The 15,822-nt window shown below is 34.6% G+C and overlaps 1 protein-coding gene across 7 annotated transcripts in view; it reads right to left on the bottom strand.

The window, feature by feature from the left end:
* Positions 1-15,822, bottom strand: part of astn1 (astrotactin 1) — a 414,746-nt gene that overhangs the window by 191,091 nt on the left and 207,833 nt on the right. For all 7 annotated transcript variants that reach the window (XM_087241082.1, XM_087241083.1, XM_087241084.1 and 4 more), the window contains one exon: positions 4,156-4,322. In XM_087241082.1, coding sequence (XP_087097208.1) covers positions 4,156-4,322 — 167 coding nt within the window. The remainder of the gene's footprint in view (positions 1-4,155; positions 4,323-15,822) is intronic.

Below are 15,822 nucleotides of genomic sequence, written 5' to 3'. Positions count from 1 at the left end.
AATAGTCAGGCAGGCAACAGTCAAAACAGGGGCAAACAGGAGCATAGAGGAAATGAACGATAGTAGTCAGAGTCACAGGTGAATGGTCAGGACAGGCGGCAAAGCAGCATACACTGGTGCATCGTTAATTGCAGGAGTTGCGTTCTAAAAATAGCCCATAATACGTGAAATCCACAAAGTAGTCTGTTTTTATTTTTTATTCACTTAATGCACCTAATACATTTTTCTCAGATAGGCCTTAACATTTTCACACTTTTCTCTCTTGTTTAAACACTTGCGTAACTTCTACCTTCCTTTAGCATGTCAAAAAGTCAAATTTTATGTGCGACGGCTAGCATCTTTATCTGCTTTTTAGGTGCTACTATGAGTGACTTTGACGGTGCAGAATGTTTCATCTACATTGTGCAGTTTGTAGGGGAGAAAACTTGCAAACATACAATACAGCACTTCAGAGTGCCACTGCTAGCGATCGAAGATTCAGGTAAACTTGGCAAGCTGAACGCATTCTGTACTGTACAGGAGACACAGCACGGAAGAGATTGATTGACAATGGTTTACAGCAAATCAGGACGGAGAACAGAATGCGCTAATTAGGACGCTGAACACAATGTGATAATCGGGGTAAAGAACACAATGCTTTGTAAAAAAAAAAAAATAGCATGTCAAATTGGACTAAAAAATATGCAAAACGAAAGGTGAACCACGTTATGGCGAGGGACACCTGTATGATAAAACAAAGCAAAGCTCAAAACCTAAGAAAGGCAAAATAAGAAAAACGCTTAGTCATGTTCACAGAATAACAAGACTCAGCAATGTGAGTGTAAAAGGTGTAAATATAGTCCATGTAAAAATTCAATGATGAACTTCTGTTGTGTGTTTGTGTTAGTGTCTGAATGACTGAAAGACTCAGGTGTGACAGGAGTGATTCGAGCAATGACATCTGGGAGTTGTAATTTGTTTCAGTGGCAGAATTTTAGTTCTCCATCAATCTGCTTTATCGCTGGTGATCATAACAATATGCATGCCATTAATGCATACATTCTATTTATACAGAAAATGCAGAGACTTAGTATATTAAACTAAACTAAACAAAAAAAAGACAAAATACACGTATTTAAATTTTTTTCAGTTAAATACATATATTTATTACCTAAAATTCTAAAATATGTATTGTGAGTCATGTTGTGTACTGTAATGCATTTGTGTTTATTAAATAATAATAACTCCTAGCCATTCATTAATAAAAAAAAAATAATGTTAATTAATTAATTAATTCATTCATTCATTCCTTCATTTCGTTTTTTTTTTTTTTTGTTTGTTTGTTTGTTTCACGTCATGGAGAAGAACAATGTAAAGCAGTAGTACATTCAAAACTACTCTGAGATGCAGGTAATAAGATTGACAATTCTTTTTATTTTCTGCAAAACAGTATCATCCCAGCAGTGTGACAGTTCACTTGAGTCGTTTATATTTATGGGCCTTTGAAACGTCGCTGTCACGTCTGTTCTGTTCTACACAAGCTAACAGAGAGAAAGAGGCGTCAGGGCTTAAACGCTCAGTCTCACTACTCCTGGTAACACTACAGTTTTACAGGAAACTGTCATCACATCCGCATCACAGACAACCATTTAAGTGGCTTCGGATTGCCTGTCACATTATCAGGATCTCGAGAGGAAAAGAGAATTATGCACATTTGCCACCTTTAGCTGTAACAGCGAATGATCTCAGCCACTCTGAATAGGTCACACTGGGCGTTTTAGAGAAGATGTAAGAAGGTAGCTATTTATTTTGGTTGTCACATTCTCAGACTTTTAAAGGAAAGTCTGAAAAGAATGGTGCTGTGTGATGCATGTGTTGTTGTGTTACTGTGACAGGACAGAAAACATATCTTTCTTCTTATATATATATATATATATATATATATATATATATATATATATATATATATATATATATATATATATATATATATATATAAAAAGCACAAAGCTGAAAATTATTTACAACTTTACAGTGGTGTAAAATAACAAATTACAAATACTCAAAATACTGTAATCGAGTAGTTTTTCTCAGAAATTGTAGTTTACCAAATTTTTTTTTGCACTTTTACTTTCCCTTCAGAACATTTTTAGTGCTGTATCTGTACTTTTACCCAACTAGTTTTTTTGAAACTGCAATCACTGCTTTATTTTTTCTTATCTATGGCGATTGGTTAAGTACAAAATCAGTCCTGTCATTCCCATTCAATCAAATCACACATAGAATGTAAATCGCATAATACTGATCTACCTCAAGTCCTGGGCACTTGGTGAATGCAGCAAAACATCTGGAAGCATTAATAAGTGTCCAAGAAGAGGCCCAAATTATTTACACACAATAACCCATAGACTTTTTAGACTATATCACTGATGAGAAGATGAAGGATGTTTACTGTATGATGACTGAAATCACCAAATGGCCCTAAACAATCACTAAATGAACTACAGAATGTTTCGTTTTCAAATACATGCACAAATTGCTTGTAAATGCATTAGCCTTTCCTAGTGTAATACTCAAAGAGCTATTTTTTTAGTCATAATTTGAGTAATATTTACAACAGATACTTTTACTTTGCTTGCACTGCATTTTTGAGCAAGAAATGGTACTAAAGTATGATCATTCTGTACTCTTTCCACCAATGCAACTTTAGTATTGATAAAATTTTTTATCATGAAATTAAGATGAAGATCGGGACCTCAACCTCTTTTATGTTTATTTATTGCTTTTATGCACACTCATTTTTTTGCATTTTATGTTTAGAGGGAAACTAACTCAAAAACAGCATTTATTACATTGTTTCTTTCAACACTATTCTTGTATTCATTGTTGCCTTTTCTTATTGTTGAAGTTTATTTTGGATAAAATTAATGTTAGGTTTAATACCTGGCACATACTGGTAGCAAAGAGCATAGAAACACCAAGAGGCAACACTAGCAATTTGGGAAACAGCCACTACATAGTGTGGCAGCCATTTTGGAATGAAAATTTCAATAGAACAACAGCATATTATAAGTCTGTAAAATAAACTATTTAAAGTGCTGTTAATTGTGATAGTAAGTGTTGTATTGTCGTCTTTCAGGTTGTATCTCAGCTTTAATGCGCTTTTTAAAAAATAAATAAATAAATAAAAACCAAAGCAGCTGCTTGCCATAAGGACAGCAATAAGATCCAATAGACAGCTGATCGCTCTTACTCCGAAATGGCGGAATCCGGGGCTGTTGCTGGGCGCTGCTGTTGCAATGGAACGTTCTATTGAGTGTCACCTCTTGGCGATTCTATTCTATGCTCTTTGCTGGTAGTCATCCATAGTACAAAACAAAACAAAACAAAACAACAAAACAAAACAAAACAAAACAAAACAAAACAAAACAAAACAAAACAAAACAAAACAAAACAAAACAAAACAAAACAAAACAAAACTAAACTAAACTAAACTAAACTAAACTAAACTAAACTAAACTAAAAACAAAACTAAACTAAACTAAATTACAGAACATTATGCTTGTCAATGTTACTGTTTTTACTGGAAAAAAGTTTAAAAACAGTAATAATGATAAAGAGTGGATGTATCTTTATATATCGATGACCTAAAATCAGTACCAAAACCATAGCACCATAGTTTTTTTTTTTTCTGCGTGTGACAAAGATGCTTTTGCAAGCTACAAAAACAAAACAAAAAAAAAACACTGTACATTTACCTTGCATGCACTTACAACATTTTTAGCAATTAAATGTGTGATTGTAAGTTCCAACTAGCAATTTCAGATTTGCCAGTTTTCAGTTTAAATCCACTTTCCTGCTCACTTCAAATAAAGCCATAAATGATCGAGTAGGTAAAATGTGCGCCAATTCACACAAACAGCCCCTGTGGACTGAGAAAATATGTGTAAAAATAGTTACTGTAAGTTGCTGTGAATGGCATGAATAATCAACTGAACAAACCATAATGCACTTGCTGTGAATTTCAGGCCATTATTCAAAAGAAAACTGCAGTAATTCAGTCTTCAGAAACAGCAGGCGTAAATACCAACGCACTCCCTGCTGCACGACTGAAACCGTGAAAAAAAGAAGTCCTGTTAGCGTGTCCAGATCTGGATGTAAAGTGTGTAATCTCACCCGCAGAACATCTGGATGTTGTAGAGAGTGGGATCCTCCTCCAGAGGTGCCAGCTGCTGGAGGCACAGCTGCTCACAGCCCCCATTAAAGCCGTCCGAGCAGTCAATGCCAATGTGGTGGTCATAGCAACCGGTGCCATCCTTCATCGGGCTCAATCCAGGAGGACACTGAGAAGACAAACAAACAAAAAAATCTCTTTTGTATCATGATTACTCATTATCTTTGGTGTGTGGCAATTTTGGCTGATAACACAGCTTATTGATCATTAGTTTCAGTCTCAGACAATCTGTTGGCAGAAGAAGAAAGCCATAATGTTTACATATATGGTTATTAGAGTGTATTATTTTACTGATTATCATATGGAGTGTCTACAAGACACATCTGCTCACATCTGACTACACATCCCATAACGCCCTGGACTGATGCAGCTCACAGCTGTTGGTCATTTATCGGACTCTGACATCACAGCACATTACACACACTATTTAAAAATACTGTTTTTAACTTAAGTACATTAAGCATATTTTTGCAGATATTTAAGAAACATACCCTCCAGCAAAATCCAGCTAAAACCAGCTTAACCAGCCTGGTTTAAGCTGGATATAGCTGGTTTTGGCTGGACTTCCAGCTTGGCTAGGCTGGTCAAGCTGGTTTTAGCTGGTCATCTCCCAGCCTGACCAGCTAAGACCAGGCTGGAAATGGCTGGAAACCAGCCTGAAAGTGGCCAAAACCACTCTAAAACCAGCCTTGGTGACCAGCTAAAACCAGCCAACCAGCTTAGACTGGTTTAAGCTGGATTTTTCAGCAGGGTACTAAGTCAGGGGTGGCCAACCCTGTTACTGGAGAGCCACCTTCCTGCAGATTTCAGTTGCAACCCATATCAAACACACCTGCCTGTAATTATCACATGGTTTTTAGGTCCTAATTAATTGGTTCAGGTGTGTTTGATATAGAGTATATTGAGCCAATATACTGTTATACTACATAAACTTTTTCTTCTGTCTTCTTCTGAGACTAATTTCTACATGCATTCCTAAACCATTCAAGCTTCAAAAACCAAACTTACACCAGACCTCCAAACTGCACTGACTCAGTTTGTTATCTTTTCCAACTGATCCAACATGTGGTTTTCTGAAAACTGACCAAAAAAATTCAGAAAAGTCATACTGACTTAACATTAGACCAAACTTTGTGACCTCATAACTTTGCACCAGACTGTCATGCAGACTTAAGGTTGGGCTCATTTAACTCAGATTTAACAAATCAATTAAACTATAACTAACAATCTGCCAATCACTGACGACCTTTCAATTTACTAACCACACCCTAGCGACCACTTATGGAACCCTAGCTGCTGTCCTATAAACTTCCATTGTAAAAAAAAAAAAAAAAAAAAAAATCCACTTTACATTGGACATACTAATAGAATACTAATCCATACAAGCAATATACTAATTCAGTGTTTCTCAACCACATTCTTGGAGGACCACCAACACAGCATGTTTTGGATGTCTCCTTTGTCTGTCACCCATTACAGGTCTTTCAGTCTCTGCTAATGAGCTGATGATCTAAATCAGGTGTGTTAAGGAGACATAAAAAATGTGCAGAGCTGGTGGTCCTCTGTACTAAACACTGTACTAATCTATACTAAAACATACTAACAAACATACTAAAAATATACTAATACATACTAAAAACATATTAAAAGCATACTAATCCATACTAACAATATCCATAAACACAAAAACATACTAATCCTTATAAAAAAAACTTACTAACAAACGTATTAATCAAACAAGCAACATGCTGATTCATCCTATAAATATAATATCTAATAGCTAATAGCTAATTCATATTAACATCGTGCTAAAAACATGCTAGTTTTTACTAAAAACATGCTAGAAACATGCTGATTCATAACCATGCTAATTTATGTTAGCAATCACCTTGCAATCCCTCAGATCACCCTAGCAACCATCTAGCACCACCTAAGCAACCACCTATAATACCCTAATTGCCTAGCAATGCCTTAGCAACCACCTAGTAATAACTCAAAACACCTTAGCAATCACCTAGCAGAAAACATGCTGATCCATACTAGAAACATGGTAACATACTGTATATGTAGTTATCTTTTGATGCCAACTGTTTCAATCTTCTTAAAAACTACTTCAATTATGTAAACTTTTAAATTACTTTAACCATTCAGGTTAGGCTTTCTCAGGCCACCATAACGTTTGTCCGTAAAATTTACTTGTCTAGTTCTCTTATAAAAATGTGCATTCTGTGTTGGAATGTCTGTCTTTGTTTTGGTCTCTATAATCCGCCCACTGCCAATTATATTGCGTCACCCCAGGTTGCCTTGGTGGAAAACACAGAGTATTTCTTTTCAGTCATGAAGGCTACCTCAATGTATATGGACAGCAACAGTCTCCAAAATAAAAATTTTAGGTGATGTTTAGGACAAAAACATTAAAAATATTCCTTTTTTATGTCATCACACACAGTTAGGACACAGTGTAATTATGCTCACTCCTGTTGGTGTTGTCAATCTGGCAACCTGCATTTTTGTGAAGTCATCAGAGGAGGGACCAGGTGAAAAAGCGTTTTGAATTAAGACCTAGTTCAACCACTGGGTGTCATTCTTACATACCACACATTTAAAAGCCCTGTGAAATTTAAATAAAGGGGTTTTTATGCTAGTATCAGCATGCTAATTTAAAGCATATGCTAGTGTGCTCTAAAACACTGAAAATTCCACATTTAGAATATATTAAACTAATATGAAAAGCATCCAGAGCTTGAAGTTTGTCACTTTCCTCTAACAGATCAACAATATTTCTGACATGACCTCATTCTTCAGTTTCACATCCAATCTTCCTATCAATCAAATACTCTTTAGTATCTAACATTTGCCGCCCCCATCAAGATGATTCTCATTTGCTTTTGATTTCATGCACTTGATTTTGACCACTCTCACTGACTGAATTGTGATAAAATAAAACAATATTGGCTGTTTTTTTTTCTTTTCTTTCTTTTTAAATTTTTTTTGCTAATAAAGGGGATGGGGCTATATGTCTCGCCCTATTCTAATGTTTAATATTTAGTTTTTTTTTTGTTTTTTTCTTGGTCTTGGTCTACAGTATATTTATATATATGTACATATATTAATTTAATTGTTTTTTTTTTTAACAGTGTTTTAATGTTTTTCAGCGGAATTATAAATAAATACAGGTTAATTTTTCAAAAACGCCATTCCCAGCTCTGAAGTTACAGCTTCCTTCCAAACTGCATGTCTGTTTTCCCTGTCTTGTCCCCAAGCTAGCGATGGCAAATTCACACAATACTTTCTGTCAGCTTTAGGCTTCATAGGGGATTTGACAGGTTGATTTTCACCTGCGTGGAAAATGGGATAAAATACACCTTCACACTTTAAGTTATAAGCTTCGTATACCCTTGCTTGCAGCAGGTGCTTATACAGTACAGTACAACTAAAAAGCTTACTTGAGACAACCTGAGAGTGTGGAGAAAGGTTTTCTTGCAAAAGCATCGCTTCTCAGGAAGCCATATTTTTCAACCGCAAAGCAAAACAATAGGAATTCTCCAGTATTTTGGTAAGGTTGAAATTTATACAAAAGAACAAGCTTCTCTACAATTAGTCACTCACTATTTGAAAGTCATTAAAATGGGAGGTTGAAAGGGCATAATTTTCGCTCACAGTGGGCGTTGATTCACATACAAAGCAGCTGTTATAACGAAAAATGCATTAAATGAGTAAAGCTCTTTCAACAAAATGAAACACATTCTTTATCCTAATAAATCGCTGATTCTTTTATTTCTATTGATATGAGGCATTTGAAGAAATTACAAACAAATAGCAAAACTTTTTAAAAGCTGTTCTCAATCCTGGTTACAGAGAGCCTCCACACTGTATTTCAAGTGTCTCATTTGTTTAATTTAGATAACTAGCTCATTAGAAAAGAGCTCCAACAAGAGCTCTTTCTCAAATCCAAGAACACAGAGAACACACTTGTAGTCTTGTGGAGAGCTGTCTTGCCAGGTTACCTCTAAAGAACAAACTCGGAAGATCTCGAACTGTGAAATGCAATGCTGCGTTCTCCCTAATGGTCACATGACCTTCACATAGTTTTAACTGAAAATGATTTAAACATTCATACAACGTTTTAATGTTTTTCTCCTTTTCAATACATATAACATGCACAAAAACCTTATAAATATACTTTGCACAATACAAATAACAAAGATTTTAATACAAGTTTCAGTAAACAAACTTCCTTAATATGTTTATTCCTTTATTAAGATTTTCATGTTAATGCTTACTTTCACTCATTTAGGGAAACTCCTGAGATAATCTCTAAACTTTATTAATAGTCAGGTATAGTATGCTGCTCTTCCCATCTTTTTTATTCAGTTGCAATGACTTTTGGTACTTCGAGCAAATTTTGTGCTTAATCGATGCCACCGTGATATCAAGAACACATCCAGGAACTTTTACACATCTTCTGTTTTTGCTGTCTTGAGTTTTGAAACTGAACTTTGCCAGCTGAGGATGACATTACATGAGAACACAAGGATGCAAGAACGCAAACAAATGCATATTGAGAAACAGCCAAGGAACTGTGTTGAGACCGACTTGTTCTTTACAAATTATTCACTGCTCTCTACCCCCTGCACAAGGGAATTCGTCTTGAAGTATACTTTATTCAAAAAAAAAAAAAAAGGTAACATTTTAAAAAAGTGGTCCATTAGGTCCATTATTTAATGATAGTTTATATTTACTTACATGAACAAACAATTTCTAATAAATGTACAACTGTATTTATAAATATTTGTTAATGTTAGTAAGTTAAATCACTTCAAGTTAAATCAAGTCAAGCTAAGTTAAGTAAAGTTAAGTTAAATTTAGCTAAGTTAAGTCAAGTCTCTTTAAGGCAAGTCATTTCACTTGGCGGCCATCTTTGAAACGCCTCTTGGGCAGTATGCTTGGGTATTCCGTGTGTATGGGGAAACATCAAAATCTCTAAAACTCTTCGCCAAGATTACGATTACATTACAAATATGGAATCACCAATAAAATTAAACAACAACTGTCTCAAAAGTTTTGTTTCTAAACGTCCCAATCAAACAAGATTGGCATATTTTCAGGTTGCATGCACACTCAAAATGAAAAAGATCACGACACCAACCTCATCCATGGTAGTTTTACAAATTATCATCCTCTGACTAATGATCGTTTGATTGCACTAGTCTTCTGAAAGAATCTTAATGGCAAATCTTATCCGGGAAGTTTGTGGGCATTTGACTAGTTGCTGTCATGTGACGTGCGTTTGACAAGACTTACAGTACCTCGTTCATTTCATATAGATTACAAAACCAGAAAACTTTTGTTTTCAAGCGCACTTGGTTAATTGAAAAATGGAGGTTTTAAGCTTTATGTGGATATATTTCTCATGTCTGTGAAGCAAGTATTCGATAAGATTCCAGTGTGTTTGTTGACCACCAAACTTTCTTAAAAGCACAAATCTGGTCTGAGCTTTTCCCCGGAAAAACATCAGTCTATATCCATCGCTGGATGGCTCCTGTACTAGTAGGGGCTTCATCCACCATATTGACCGTTACACTTTTTCCCATTCAAATATATATGAGTGACATGTCTTGTGTTAGTTATTATTGTTAGTTAATACATTAACTAACAATAACCAATGAACATATTCTGAAGCAGTGTTTCCCAACCTTGTTCCCGATGGCACACCAACAGTACACATTTTAAACTTCTTCCTATTCAAACAATTGAATCAAATCATCAGAACATTAGAAGAGACTCAAACACTTGAAATAAATGGTTCAGACAAGGGAGGCATCCAAAATATGTACTTTTGGTGTGCCTCCAGGAGCAGGGTTGGGAAACACTGTTCTAAAGTTTTACAAAAAAACATGTAGATCTTGTGCATGTTACCCTTTGAATTAAACACACTTTCCAACTGGAATCATAGCAGATTATCCTGTGATGTCCACTTCACAGAGCATTTACGGTTAAATTGAACAAACTTCTTTAAACAGTAAAAGAAAAAAAGAAAAAAAAAACTGAATATGCATAGAAGGGGGGTGCAAGAACCAGGCTTGAGAACAATGGCTTTACAATACAGGACACACACACTCTAAAACATAACACAAGAGGTCTGTTACCACTACATAGTTTAATACATTATTGTACCTTAAAAATTCTAAATTGCTGATTAGATTAAAACTTTTAAGTTGCCAGAATAATTTTATTAAGTTTTCAAAACAGGAAAATATTGATAATTACATCATTTTAAAAATGCGACTAATTTAAAGGTAAATATATCTGTCAGTTACTTTAAAATAACATATAACTTGTAGCAACTTTAAAAACATTGGGTTAATAACTCAATTTTTCCACACTAATGGAGTTGTTTTGTATTTTCAAGTCCACACACTAATGTTTTTTGTTATTTTTATACTGATAATATGGGGCAGTACATGAGTACATACATTGTTTTGTAAAACAATGAAAACCTGTTGTTTAATACAAAATAAAAAAATACCAAAAAAACAAAAATGCTTTTAAATGTATTTCTTACAAGCATGAAAAGTACATTTAAAACAAACAAAAAATTTAACTTTCAGCTACTTAATTTATTAGAGGTTCTAAACTTGAAAGTGTGCATGTAATTAAGTACATATCACTGGATTTGTTTTCAAATTTTAATTTAAAAATCTAATTGAAACAACTTATTTTTTTGAGTACGTGAGTTTTTTGCTATTTAAAAATGCCTCTGATTGAGGAGGAAAAGATTTGGCTAACATAATAAAGTTTGTTGTCTGAACCTCATTTTGTTAAATGTTTTTGCAACTTGAATATATTAATTCAAACTGTTACGTTTTTATTTTTTTGGTCTAAACAATATTTTTTAGAGTGCAGTTAATGTTGAATAAGGTATTTACTAACATGAACAAGCAATGAACAAACATTTATTACAGTATTTATTCATTTTTGTTAATGTTAGTAGATGAAATACAGTTGTTTACTGTCCATGTTAACTCACAGAGCATTAATTAATGTTAACAAGCAGAGTTGGACTTTAAAACTGCATCAGTACATCTTGAACTATGATTATTAAATTTTGTCCAGTAATTATTCAATGTTTTTTCATGTTTATAAATACATTAAGCAACACTAAATGCATGTCTCATATTGTAAAACAACAAATGGTGATATACTATATACACTTCACCTCTTCGCTTCCTCAGTTTCTTCACTTGCAGGTTGGATGTAGAACACACATTTTCTGACCATCACCTTTTCACTTGACCTCATTCGTATTGGAGATCAAAGCCCAGATGTTGGTAATGCATCTTAGTAGCAAATCTTGTCCCTGGATGCATCCGTATTGATTTTGTCAGTTAGCTACAGCTGACGAGACACCTGATTTATTACCAGCAATGCAGAGAGCACAGGACACCGAGTCTCTTAACTCATCGGTGGCAGATTCCTTAAATCACTGAGTCCCAGTTTGATCAGCTCAATAGAAGACATTATTGAAGAAAGGAGAGGGTAGCTTGACAAAAAGCAAATTTTTCAGACGATTTACCCGCTCATCATTATTGGGCATTATTGCATGCTTTACAAATACACAATGAAAGATTTATGGCATAGAAATTTATAACTACTGAGTTAGTTTTTTTGTTCCTGAAAGACTAAGAGTGTGTAAACAAGAGTAAGCAGTGATTTTATTAGTTATAAAGATTTATCACAATTATTATTATTATTATTATTATTACATTATATTCAGTAAATTGGAAGATTTGATAAGTATGTTAGTCAAAAACAAGACATAAGAATAAAAGTGTATTTTTATTAAATAGACAAAATATCACTCACTTTAAATGTTATCACTCAATTGAATGGACGTTATCAGTGGTAATCAGCTGATAGATATAGGCCAGTAGGGGCCTTTTGCACCAACTGGTATAGGCTCAGAAGGCTGTTTTCATCCATCTACATGGTTAATCAGGTAAACTAATAGAGTAGAGTCCAGATCCAGGTCTGTTTTCACATTACTGTGATGGTTGGGTTTAGGGTTGAGGTAGGGGTGGATGTTAATAAGTGAAGTTTAATATGTTAAGCTAAATTTGAGAGGAGTACGCGCTCATGATTGACCCAGCTGACTCATATTAGCTAATCACGATCCTCCAATCAAAGGATCCTAAGTTCCTATATATTTATCCTCTTTTTCTCTCTACAACTATCTTCGTCTTGCAAAAATCACCCTTCTCCCCTTCTTCCATCCTTATCCAGAAAGGGCGGCACGGTGGCCCAATGACCAGGAAGAAATCCAATGGCTCTGGCTCCTTGCAATGGCTCTGGCTCCGAGGGGGTTTCCCCCGGGTTCCCAGTTTCCTCTCAAGGACCAAATACTCTCTACATTATAGACCAAATAAACCTAAGTCTCTTTTACTAGACACCTCGCTCTCAGAAAGTTCACCTTGGCCTTAGCTGCAGGGGAGTTTTGAGATTGTCCTGAGCTCAGTCTTCCCTTACCCTGCAAAGGGAGGGAGCCCTGGACTCGAGGATCCCTTGAGCTCAGGGCTCTCTCCCTGGACAGCATGCCAAACAAGCTTTTGTAAATCATGAGTTAAGTGTGAACTCTTGAAATACAATTAATTGGGAAACTAAATAAGTAATACAAATAATTATTGTGGTTAATCAGCTATATTAATAGAGGAGACCCCAGACCCAGATAAGTTTTTACATTACTGTGACGGTTGGGTTTACGGTTGGGGTAGATGTTAATAAAATACAATTAATGGGAAATTTAATAAATAATATAAATAATCCTTGTTAACTTACCACTACAGCCGTATGTGATCTCTAGGTGATTAAGCATTTAAATGGATAATAACAGCCTTCTGAGCCTACCAGTAGGCCCCTACTGGCCCATACCTATCAGCTAATAATCATTGATAATGCCTATTCAATTGAGTGATAACATTTGAATCAGCTGTAATTATTTACTGTGTATTTACATTAATATTTTATATTTGGGTAAAAGTTAAGTAAAATACTTATTCTGACCTGTAATTATTCAAAATTGTAAATAGTAGCCAAATAGGTCATTACAAATTGGTTTATATTTATATAATGGTAGAAATGTTTTGCTGACAAATCGATAAGAATGTTAACTTATTTTTGAGAATAAAAACGGACAGATCTTTATAATTCCAAGATGATAGAATGCTATAGATAATATAGGGGCCTACTTAAAGGGGCCTATCATACATCCAGCGCAATAAGGTGCAAGACGTGGTTGGTGTGATTTGTTGCTATTTTCTGCCCAACGCAGCCCTAATTTTCACCTTTTGCACCACGTTGTTTAAATAGCAAATCAATTTTGGTCTAGTAAGGAGGTGTTTTAATGTGCATTGTTGGTGAGCTGCTATTTTGAGGAACTGAAGTCCACCGCAAGTCCACCACAGAGTGCATTAGTTGTGCAACTTAAACGCATGCACATTGCTTAATACACACAGCATGTAAAGCAATACACAAATATCTGTACAAATGAAAAAAAAAAAAGGATTAAAATATTGCAAAAATTATTGTTTTCTACGTAAATATAAAAACCACTGCCTCCATGCCTTCATCTTGCGGGGCATTTTTCGATTTTATTTATGAAAATTTGCATTTGTATGATGTTATTAATATTAGCAGTATTATTTATTCTATGCATATTTACATTTGTTTTAATAAAAATAAGTTTAAATTTGTCCACCTGTTGGGTTTTAGAGATGTTTGCATTCCCATATGGGGCATAAGAATAGGACGTTTTTGACCACACATAGTTATTATTGTTCATTTATTTGTTTGCTGGAAATTAGAACTGAATTTCTAAATAGTTTGGAAACAAATCTTTGTGTTTTTCCACTTACAAAGTCACCATGTAAATAGCAAATGCACTGGCGTGATGCAACTGACTCTTAAAGGGGAATGTGAGATAACACTCTGATTGGTTTAATGCACGTCATGCTCAAACTCATTAAGAGAATGAGCTCAAGCCTGTTAGGCCATGCGCCAGGGTGCAAAACTTATTTTTCCGTCCTTAAATAGCAAAATAGGATTTGGGCATGCCCTTAATGCTTTTGCGTCATGCGCTTTAGACTCTGAGCCTAGATCGTTAAAATAGAACCCATAGACTTCATTATTATATTTATTACACTGTATATATATATATATAAAAAAAAATTTAAAAACATTAAATTTTTAGTACATGGTACATTTTGTACAATAGCTTTTTATTGGGCTAAATGTGAAATGCCTTAGTGCCAACTAAGGTCAAATACATATTTACAGTGATTGATTCTGCCTTCTATTCCAATTTGTTCTTTGTGACCATGAATTTAAAAAGAATGAATGAGCCAATGCATTAGTGTGAGGAAATGGGCAATTTATAATAATTATTTAAAAAGCACCGCGCCGATTTAAAGAGAACAATTTAGCAAGGAATGCATACATGGACATAGAAAAAAAATAAATAAATAAATCCCACATTTTATTCTGGGATGCCCTTGCATCCTTCGTGAGGTGAATAAAGCAATTCCTGAGTCATAGTTCAAAATCATTGCGCTCTTCTATCTCAGCTCAAAGCATCCTTGATTGAAAAGCACTTTGCAGCGCAGAGGACATGGTGAGACAGTTAATGATGCCAGAGAAGTCATGAAAGGTTTAAATTCCAGATAAACTGAAAAAGCCCTGAACTACTGAGCCTTTTAATCTCATTTCCAAATGGGGATCTAGTCCCACAGCTTTCCAAAGCTTAAGAGAATTGCCTATGTGATTTTGTCATATAGGAACAAATCCCTTTCAGACTGTCGGATAAGCTATGCAAATCTACAAAACTGCCAAAAAGGAGGGAGGGAACAAAGGAGACAGAATGCTTATTCAATATATAGCTCTTTTTTTGCAAGAAAAGAAGAATATTCCTCCAAAAAATGCCAAAGTTAAAGCTAAAAAATAATTAGCAATATTGTTCTAAACATGAAAATACAAGCACATGAATTGTTGACTATATAACACACTGTCATAACAGCACAAGCACACACCAACACGTATACACAAATCCATACACTCACACATGCACACACACGCACACACGCACACACGCACACACACACACACACACACACACACACACACACACACACACACACACACACACACACACACACACACACACACACACACACACACACACAAACACACACTGAGAACAGAGTGAAGTTCAACTTTAACTGTCTAAATTGAGCCAGTGTGAAAGACTGGCAGGTGCTTTGTTTCTTAGCACAAAAACCCATGCAGAGAACCACAAGATATCAGAAACACTGACATGCTTTTCAAAATGTCCAATTTTAAGAATGAAAAACTCCCAGTGTTTCTTGCACTCTTATAATAAAACAACAGCTTGAATTTGTCTATAAAAAAAAAAAAACTACTGCAATAGTTGCAAAATAGAAACAATAATAAAATGAAATTAAATTAATTAAATATATATATATATATATATATATATATATATATATATATATATATATATATATATATATATATATATATATATGAAACTTAAACTA

Source organism: Danio rerio, chromosome 2 (assembly GCF_052040795.2).
Source record: "Danio rerio strain M-AB ecotype USA chromosome 2, GRCz13ab, whole genome shotgun sequence".
Taxonomy (NCBI): Eukaryota; Metazoa; Chordata; class Actinopteri; order Cypriniformes; family Danionidae; genus Danio; species Danio rerio.
Note: the sequence above shows the minus strand (reverse complement) of the source record. Positions and strands in the feature narration are given on the sequence as shown.